The sequence below is a fragment of the Chelonoidis abingdonii genome, unplaced genomic scaffold (assembly GCF_003597395.2).
Source record: "Chelonoidis abingdonii isolate Lonesome George unplaced genomic scaffold, CheloAbing_2.0 scaffold0027, whole genome shotgun sequence".
NCBI classification, from domain to species: Eukaryota; Metazoa; Chordata; order Testudines; family Testudinidae; genus Chelonoidis; species Chelonoidis abingdonii.
In genome coordinates, this window is record NW_027424288.1 from 1,046,605 (window position 1) to 1,057,329 (window position 10,725).

General features: G+C 42.1%; 1 protein-coding gene across 3 annotated transcripts in view; it reads right to left on the reverse strand.

Moving 5' to 3' along the window:
• Nucleotides 1-10,725, reverse strand: part of MXI1 (MAX interactor 1, dimerization protein) — a 92,868-nt gene that overhangs the window by 66,227 nt on the left and 15,916 nt on the right. Inside the window, exons 1-3 of one of the 3 annotated variants that reach the window (XM_075061368.1) lie at nt 10,608-10,663; nt 10,005-10,316; nt 9,153-9,285 (exon numbers count right to left, since the gene is read on the reverse strand). In XM_075061368.1, coding sequence (XP_074917469.1) covers nt 9,153-9,285; nt 10,005-10,077 — 206 coding nt within the window. In that variant the 5' untranslated portion in view covers nt 10,078-10,316; nt 10,608-10,663. Of the gene's footprint in view, nt 1-9,152; nt 9,286-10,004; nt 10,317-10,607; nt 10,664-10,725 lie in introns of those variants that run through there. The other 2 variants (XM_032793517.2, XM_032793519.2) reach the window with 2 other exon arrangements.

The window sequence follows — 10,725 nt, forward strand, 5'->3', positions numbered from 1 at the left end:
TTGGACACAGAGAAGAATAATTTATAGAAGGTAGGCACAGCGCTGTAAATTATATACACAAACCAAACATATGAGCCTGATTCTTATTTACATTAGGGCCCCTTTATAACACATTAGTGTACAGGAGCCTTAAATGATATTACACCCAGTTAAGTGCCTTAGTATAAATGACAATTAGGCACAGAGTCAACAATAACCCTGCTGTGTTACTGACAGTAGTGTTTTTCCTATAGTGCTGGTAACTGTGCATCAGCTTCTAAGGGCTCCTCAGCTGCAGGGTAAAGTACTAATTTAGTTAGATTCATTCCTGGTGTCACTCTGTTCAAACCAATGGAATTATAGCAAGGAAGAATTTGGCCCATTGTGTGTTTGGAATAGCTCATCTATTGTACAGGCTGTGTACATTTATGGTGCATAATAATAAAGCACAACCAGGAGAGCACTCATTGAAACTCTGCATGATTCTCTCACATGGTGGGTTGTAAAATGAACAAGATGATATAGGATATCACAAGTCTCGCAATTGGAAACCCTACTAAAACCAGCCTAATCTCACCTATAAAAGGTCTATTTACTTTTTCTGTACTGTGATTTACATTCCTGAATGACTTTTACCGGGCCTTCCGTCATTTAATCTATTTTTCCCATTTACATGACAACTGTAGATAACAGAACAACAACAGTAAACTCTGCTCAGAACAAATCGCGTATGAGACCTTGTCTATACTGGGAATTATCTCCAATATCAGCTCTCAGGTTGCAGCCACTTGTGCAAATCCCAAGTGTAGACAAGGAAAGCAACAACTTGCATCAGTGGAACTTACCCTGGTTTCAAGCACTTCAGCAATGTAAATGTCTACACCTGCAGTTTGTATTGATGGCAACCACATGAAATGAGGGGAAATCACCAGGTAGACAAGACCTCAAAGACCAGATTCTGAAGACATTCACACTTGTTAATCCATTGAGATCAGCCACCAAAATCCCTAATGTAATTCTGTCAAAGCCAATGATATTACAGGAAGGAATCACTTGGCCCATTATGCATTTGACACATTCACCTACTGTACAGAGATATGTACACTAGTGATGCTATATTACTGTATTATAGCGCAAAACATTTTCTGGAAGACACCCACACTCCTGTACTAACATAAATAAAATAAATATATATATAATTGAAGATATACCAATCTCCTAGAACTGGAAGGGACCTTGAAAGGTCATTGAGTCCAGCCCCCTGCCTTCACTAGCAGGACCAATTTTTGCCCCAGAACCCTAAGTGGACCCCTAAAGGATTGAACTCACAACCCTGGGTTTAGCAGGCCAAAGCTCAAAACACTGAGCTATCCCTCTGGTTCTACCAGCGTGTGAATTCATCTCCAATCTGACAACTTAGATCGTCTCTCTTTGATCATGGCAGAATCAGAGGCGAAATTTACACCAGTCTGGTCAAGCTGAACTACATCAGGGAAAGGGGAGGGTGGGGGAAAATCAACAACCCATTCTCGGAACAGAAGATTCAAAATAATTTGCTCAAAGAAAAGCTCTTGTAAACATTTGGCTGTTCTCTTCAGAGCCTACCATACTGTCTTAGAAGCCTTAAATAGAAGGCTGCTTTTCCTAACAGTTTGGTCCTTTTCTATTTGACAAATCATGATTTTCTTCCCTGATCCTGCAAAGGGATCTGTTTGTAGCGGGAAACCAGAATATCTACCTGGCTCCCATTTGCAGGGTCAGCTTCTTTGTTTCTAACAGAGCTTGGAAATTAAGGGGACCATGCAAAGGCTGTGAGACAAAAGAAAAAGTGACCTCCCATGACAGTGGTCTCAGATCCTCTCCTTGTACATGGTCAGAGTCAAGTACTACAACAACATTTCAGGTCATAAGCAGAACAGATAAGAACATGAGAACAGCCATACTGAGTCAGACCAGTATCCTCTCTTCTGACAGTGGTCAATGCCAGGTGCCCCAGAGAGAATGAACAGAATAGGTAATCATCAAGTGATCCATTCCTTGTCGCTCATTCCCAGCTTCTGGTAAATTGAGGCTAGGGACACCATCCCTGCCCATCCTGACTCATAGCCATTGATTGACCTATCCTCCATGAATTTATCTAGTTCTTTTTTGAACCCTGTTATAGTCTTGGCCTTCACAACATCCTCTGGCAAGGAGTTCCACAGGTTGGCTGTGCGTTGTGTGAAAAAATCAGGGTGGATAAAAATCAATGATTAAAAAAAAATCAGATTTTTTTTATTTAAATCAGATGTTTTTGATAAAATGCTTTTTGAGGGAAAAACCCCTATCTAAAGATAGTTTTAACTAAGACACATTATAGCTGAAAGATATCTCATCATGGAATAGGGATTATAATTTCTAATTCTATAGTATGAGACAATATATTAATGTAATGTTTAAGAAACGTTTTGTAAATGAGTTCCAATAGTTCATGGATTAGGGACCCAATCCTATGGGGTTCTACGGGTTCCTGTATAGATTATTTAGGTTAATCTTTCTATCTACCCAATGGGACTCAGTGCTTAGTCTAGAAGATACCATCAGAGATGCTTAGTTTTGCAGTTTTCAAACTGTGGATTTGTGTCTCCAGAGAAAACATGCTTGTTAACAGCAAAAATGTTTTTAAAATAAATAAATATATAGAAGTGAGAAATAGTTAAATAAAACAATTTAAATGTCTGCCTGGTGATGTTCTCCTCCTAACACAGCATGGCAAGAAAATCCTCCAAATATTAATGATTAACCTCTTGAACGGGAGATAGTTCACTTCCCAATGACTTCATAAATATCTGCTTCAATTACCTTTGGTAAATGAAATAACCAAACAATCATTCATTTTCTGATATAGCTGTTAAGCCGATCTGAAAAGTTTTCAAAATAAATCACTTTAAAAATGTCCAGTGTGTACCTTCTAAAAATGAAACCTACATCTATCTCCGAGTTGTGAAGAATATGTATTGAGGATTTAAATCAAATCCACCCTGGAAAAAATACTTCCTTTTGTTTGTTTTAAACCTGCTGCCTATTAATTTCATTTGGTGACCCCTAGTTCTTACGTTATGAGAAGGAGTAAACAACACTTCATTATTTACTTTCTCCACACCATGATTTTATAGACCTTGATCATATCCCCCCTTAGACATCTCTTTTCCAAGCTGAAAAGTCCCAATCTTTTAAATCTCTCCTCATACAGAAACTGTTCCATAACGCCTAATAATTTTTGTTGCCCTTTTCTGAACTTTTTCCAATTTCAATATACAGTAACTCCTTGTTTAACGTTGTAGTCACGTTCCTGAAAAATGCAATTTTAAGAGAAACAATGTTAAGTGAATCCAATTTGCCCATAAGAATTAATGTAAATGGAGGGTGGGGTTAGGTTCCAGGGAAATTTTTTTCATCAGACAAAAGACTATATTTTAATATATATATATACACATACACACACACACACACACACACAGTATAAGTTTTAAACTAACAATTTAATACTGGTACACAGCGATAATGATTGTGAAGCTTGGTTGAGGTGGTGAAGTTAGAAGGTGGAAGAGGGTGGGATATTTTCTAGGGAATGCCTTACTATTAAATGATGAACGAGAACTGCTGAGCCCTCAAGGGTTAACACATTATTATTAATGTAGGTTCACACTCTACAAGGCAGCAGGAATGGAGGGAGGGGAGACAGCATGGCAGACAGAGACACACACCATGTGTGTCAGAGAGAGAGAGATGTGCATTGCCCCTTTAAGTACACTGACCCCACTCAAAGTACACTGCCTTTTTAAGTAGATCAGCAAGTTGAGACACCAGCTGCTACCAGCAAGCTCCTTGAACTACCCAGCAACTGATAGCCTGCTGGGTGGCTGCTGCACAAGGAATTTAGGGGTGCTGATAGGGGAGCTGCCAGTCCACCCTGGTTCCAAGCCCCCACCAGCTAGCTCCAACGGGCTGCTCTTCTTGCAAGCAGTGGAAAAGCAGGCAGCTGCCAAACCATGTTATAAGGGAGCACTGCACAACTTTAAACAAGCATGTTCTCTAATTGATCAGCAGTGTAATAATGAAACAACGTTAACCAGGTCGACTTTAAGTGAGGAGTTACTGTATCCTTTCTGAGATGTGATGACCACATCTGCACGCAGTATTCAAGATGTGGGCGTACCATGGATTAGAGGCAATATACATGATATGATATGAGGCACCTCACAGTATCAGCCCCTAAATGTCTCCAAGATACCTTAGGCTTTGCACTGTGCTTGGGAAATCACAAAACAAATATAAATGATGATGGAGAGCAAATATTATAATTTAATTTCTGATCTGTAATATGTCTTAACTTCATTAAACTGATTACATTTTGGTAAAATCCCAATTAGCATCCATGCTTACTTTATTTCCTGTTCATACCACAATTTAAACTATTAAAAAAAAATTTTGATATTATTCTTCAAAATTTATAAATAAAAGTCAGACATGTCAGGCCTTAAGTATAACGTATCTTTCACATAACCAGGGTCTAATCACTTTCATTGATATGTGGAGGATCCACAAAAGTAGATCCCAGTAATACCAAAGACAGTAACCTCCTGATACATAAATACAAATATACCATTGGAGGTTACATTTCGCTCTTCTCTTACAAGTTCTCAGAAATCAACTGTTGTCCCACAAATGTTTGGTTCCTAACACATGGTAAATAATATAAATGACACTGCATGCAAACATGAAAAATTACTATTTTTCACCTTCATAGAGAACTTGAAATCAACCTAATCTTGTTAAGAATGTGTAAAAAATAAATAAATAAATAAAATAAAATAAAACAAAACTCTCTATGTTAAAAAATGTTGGGGATTTAACTAAAGCAAAGGAAAGAGTTAAGCATCACGGCACTTTGTTTTTAAACTTCTCCCTTGTTATAGGTTCTGCAGCACACAAAGCCTCACCTGCAGATACTTACACAGGTGCTTAACTTTAAGCACATGAGTAGTCTCATTGAATTTAACAGGACTAACTATGCAAGTAAAACTAAATCATGTGTCTAGATGTTTGAGTAGTGGGATGTTGTTATATACACCTCTATCCCAATATAACGCTGTCCTCAGGAGCCAAAAGAATCTTACTGCATTATAGGTGAAACCGCGTTATATCAAACTTGCTTTGATCTGCTGGAGTGCGCAGCGCCACCCTCCCACTGCCGTACCACATTATATCTGAATTCGTGTTATACCAGGTTGCGTTATATCAGGGTAGAGGTGTAATACAAGTCACTGATCCAAGACAACCTTTAAAATACCTATTCAAAATAGACATAGGCCCTAATCCTGCAAGCAACATTAACTTTAGAGGGACTGCCCCACAGCCACAGTAATCTGCCTGTGTACCATCAACTACAGGATCAGAGCCAAAGTTGGGAAGAGAGGTAACACACTGAAAGTGGTATTCTGCACAGCACATAGTACCACATAAGACACACCTTAGATAAGCAGGGCAATTCAGAAATAAACTACTGAATTCCAGGAACATAACTGCTTCATGTCGACCACAAGGGGCTTTCCACACAATGGGGTGGAAACAAAAACACACTTCAATTAGGGGAGGAACTCCACTAACTGAAATGGGCTTTGAATCGGGTTGAATTGGGTTGTTCATATATTATCATCATCATCTAAAAAAGGACTTCATGTCTTTCAGGTCCAACAACTCCCATTTCCACCACAGCCAGAAAGCTATACAGCTGCAATGCTAATGCAGTGTCCCAAACTCTAAATGATGTCACTATCACTCACATTTGCCACTGGAAGTGGCTCAGGAGGCCACAGAATCTCACCTTTCTTTGTTCCCTTTTTTGTTTCATTATATATAGAGAGAATGTTTTTCTTCGTTATTTTATTTACATTTGAGGTGTAACATTAAAAAACTCTCTCACACTTTGGAAGAACTTGCAAATTTTTAAAAGAGAGACTGTATCACCAGTCCTATAGGCTGGCTCTACATTCTTCTGTGTTTCTCTAGTAACTGTGCCATGACAGGATGGAACATGCTGGAAAGAAATAGCTGCGATGTCTGGGTTGCAGATGCTGCAGCAAAATGTTTGGATTTTAACTATATGTATTTTTTCTCCAATGAAAACAAGAACATCCAGGATCTGTAGCCATCTAGCCCTATATGTTTTTTTTCTAAATGAACCAAAGTGTCCCAATTTAAAGACACACAAAGTAAGCAAAACAAATTCAGTGTATTTCATTAGAGGTGCTTGAGAGAACTTTTTGTCAATCATACTTTAGATTTCAAAATGTAGCACTGTGCATTCACCTACAGGACTTCCCATATGTTTGTTACAATAAAAAGATTTTTTAAAAAAAAAGATTACATATCTCATGAGAAAAATAAACCTGCCACCACAGAACTTAAGTTTTAACTCATAAACCAGTACCAGGTTTTGAATATCAAAGCTTAGACGACTTGACTAGACAGTTACTTGACACAGCTACTGAAGTGACCCTTTGATTTTAACAGAAAGGGACTCAATGGACCCTATTTTAACTAGTGCTCATGCTGCATTTACAAAGCCATGCAAAACAGATTCTAGAAAATCTGGGGTCCCCTAGAACTGCACAGTTGTCACCATACTGCACATCATAGCCATTCAGAACTCTGATCATTTCATTCCAGAAGCACTGGCTGGCTATGACTTGAGCTAAAAGTGAATCCCCTTATCTGTAAGTCGGCTTGGAAGGACTAGATTTTTAAATTGATAAATGTGGATTTCACCATACACAGACAAACTGATGAAAAAAATATTTCCAGCAATGATCACTGAAATTTACCTACAAGCAAAATAAGGAATATAGTGCTTTAGTTTGATTTAAGGCTATTGAATTTATATTTTTTGACAGATGATCTTGACAATGTGTGTTTTAATGGTTATAAAGCTTTAACGTTTTGTATCTCAACATCTGCTGTCATTAAATATTCTCTGCCCCCCAACTGTTTGAACCGCCACAATCTCCTGCAACTGTGAAAACTGTAATTGATAAAAATTAAAAAAATGCTTAAAACCCATAATTTTGTGCAACTGTGAAAATCTGACAAGATAAACTTTGAAAAAATGCTTAAAAATAAACACTGATATTATTCATCTTAATTATAAAAAAAAATAAATCAAATTCTGCCAAGCCTATCCATCAGCAGTATAAGGCCTATGACATACAGTTAAGCAGGTCCAATTCCATTCAGTAGAGGGCACTATTAGACAAATACCCTAGCCAGTTCATGACGAGCTCTCATGTATGCATCAGCTTTACAAAAATCAAAGAGTGCCAATATACTTCATGTTAATACCACAACCAAAAAACAAAAAAAAAGCCTATATCCTCTGTACTAGGCGTACAAAGGAGGTATTAAATAAGCCTACAAAACATTGTCTCTATTTTCTTATGGCCTCGGAGATTTTTATTTTGTAGATGTCCAGCCCACTAGCATACTGGTCTAATATCATATGCTACCACATGAGGCTGCATATCATGGTTCTGTACTGGCAGGGTACTCAGAGCATTCAGACCCCAGGGAAGGGAATGCTTTTCATAGCTCTATAGAAGATGCAGACACTGGTGCTAAAAAGTTCCCAAGGGAACTACTTCTAGCCCCCCTTGTCAGAGGCAAGGTCGCCATGACAAAGGCCTTTGAAGGAAAGTGGTGCAGGAAGAAAAAAAGTGAGGGGAAACTTTCGGGCTCCACTGACCCACCCTATGCCAGGTAGAAAACAGATCTTAATGTTGCACTCACAATAATTTTCCAGCACACACAGTAGTTACCGTAGATCTGAGATTGGGATCAATGGGCAGAAAAACATGAACAGAACTGCACTGAAATCAACAGGGAAAAGATCATGCAGCTATGCAATGCAGCAAACTAAAACATACTCCTCTCTCAACCACAGGAAGCAGTCCAGGATGATGCTGATCCTGACAAGGAAACTTTCTCTGTAGCAAGTAGTTCCAACACTACTCCCAACCACATTATTACCAAGTGTGTGGAAAGTGGAGTGGGGAAAATAGAAGAGAATATACAAGAGCACCCCAATCTACCACCCTTTGTCATGCTCTTGGGAAAGCTCTATCCCTTGAAGAACCCTCCTTCATTTTACATATCATATACCGGTAAGCCTCGTTGTAGTAAGGCTGAGTGCTGTTTGAAGAATATATAGCTAGTTTGAAAGTCTCCTGTTTTAATAATAATTCTTTACATTTCTGTAGCATCTTCAACCCAAGAGGTCCCAGTGAAAATGAGAGAAAGTAACAGAAGAGGCATTAAATCTCAGCTGGAAGAAAGAGAAGGTAGCAGAAAGGAGTCAGAGGCAACATGTTAGGGCTGCTGCTGATTCTCTCTCCTAAATTTACTAGGCCAGCAACCCAACCAACACAACATGGTTTCCTATAAAAAAAATCCTAAACTCGAATTCTGCGATTGGCAGTTAGAAAGCAGGGAGCTCCTTATGGAAAGGGGACTGAAACTCCAACTTTCTGAAAGCCAGGAATCTGGGCGAAAGACAGCCAGAGATTTTCTAGTATCTAGTTTAGTGTGTCATGTATAGAAGCAGTTACGTCACTCTGTCATTTTACAAGATGCTGATTTAGTAAATATCCAGATCCATTTTGGGGTTGCCGTTTCCTTCCTTTGGCTGACATTTATCATTACAATCCCAAAGTGCTACACTTGCTGTCTACCTGCTGAAATGTAGCAAACTTTTGAGATGGGAAGGTAACATAAAGCATAAGAGAAGAAAGAGGAGACACCTATTGGCCATACCAGTATTGCTGTCCAGGCCCAAGATCTCACTATGATCCCTCTCTTTCCTGCTTCAAGTTTGTGATATGGAATCAGGTAGCAGTGGCAGTGCCAAGCCACCTACAGCCTCTCTGTGCCTCCTCTGCTCCCAGCATCAGGTCCCCAGCATGGCAGCTACCAGCTCTGGATCCCCCTGTGCTGAGACTTCCCCCAGTTTTCCAGCAGGGTACCTCTCGGTAGCAGGTACTGTCTCCAGCCAGGGGCTTGCATCTCATCTCCCCTTTTTCCCCCAGCCCTGGGTTTCATTGCACCCTATGACTTCCCATCCCTGCCTCCCAGTGTGGTACCTGTTGGCAGTGCTTGAACTGCTGCCCCCGCTGCTATGTTTCCTCACTCGGCTCAGCCTCCGCATTGGCTTTGGATCCTGCAGTCCAGGGCTTGGTAATAAGGGGAAGGTCGAGGCATAGCCATGCTCACACTCTGCACAAAAATCAACAGATGAGAGAAAGCAGTGAAGAAAGGTTCATTTACTTGAACCCAGTGACCTAAGGAAGAAAGACCAGAGACATGAAATAACCCAGTGCAGGGGATGAGGGGGAACAAGTGACCTGCTATAAGCAGGAGGGATGCAGAACTCTGTGGGAGAAAGGGGTTAGACTGAGCCATGCCATTGTGGGAGATGGGGACTATTAACCCAGTACAGGGGAGGAGGTTTAAGCCCCTGTAAACCTTGGGGAGAGGACCCCAGATCCCAGAAAACATTGAAAGCTGACATAGTGGCCTGGGCAGCTTAGTTTTTTGGTCCTCAATCAAGCTGTGTGACCAGGACACTGTAAAATAGGCATTTCCATTGTGTTTTCAGGCTCTCAGCAGCCTCAGACCTTCCCCCTCTCTCTCTGTGGGGAGCTCACCCCAATCCCTAAGAACCGTTCACACCAATCTCCACCCTTTCAATTGTCTCTCTCTCCCCCTAATGTTCTTCCTCAACAGGGATCTCCAACCCCAACATCCATGGAAGCCCCTCACTCCTATCCCCACCTCTTCAATCTCCCTTCCTCTATGGGGATCTCTCACCACCAGCCCCCAGGGTGCTTCCCCTCCATACACAGGATTCTCTCATCATAACCCCCCCTCCCTTCTCACCCCAATCACACTCTTTCCACGGGGAGCTGTCACCCCGGCGTCCCTCTCCCCATTACCTCTCTCCCTTCGCTCCAGATACTCTGCCGCCTCCAGCAGCCGCTGGATGTTGATCATCTGCACCCGCTCCATGGCCCCCAGGTAGGTGGCTTGGGGAGGGGGGTTGCAGCCACTGAACCACCACACCCCAAACCCCCACCCGAGACAGCCGGAGCTGCCAAGGGGAGCGGTGACAGATCTCCTCTCCCTGAGATCTGGACTCTTCACATCAATGACAGCGTCCCCAGGATGCGCCTCCGTCAGGGAGGGAAGGATGAGGGAGCCACACAGGATTGGGGGCAGTCCCGTCTCCTGCTGCCTCCAGAGATCCACTGGGGCAGGAACAATGTGCAATAACAGAGAATCAAACAGCCAGATACCCCTGTCCCTCCCCCCACACACTGCCCCCCTGCTCCTGCCCCACACGCTGCCCCTCCCCCCACTCTCTGCCCTCCCTAGCCCTGCTCCTGCCCCACTCTCTGCCCCCTCTCTAGACTTGGTCCTGCCCCCGCCCCGGTGCTGCGCCTACATCTCTGCTCCAAGCCCTCGCCCTGACCCGTCCTCTCGGAGCCCCACAGCAGAGCCCTGCAGCGGCGTCCGACGCCCTCTCACACTTTGTTTACCTCCGGCGACCGACCACGGGAGGGGGAGGGGACACACGGCCGCCGCTGCCCCACGGCCGCCTGGGAAATGTAGTTCCCGGCCGCCGCCTGCCCGCCGGGGAAGGCACCGCGGTGCATG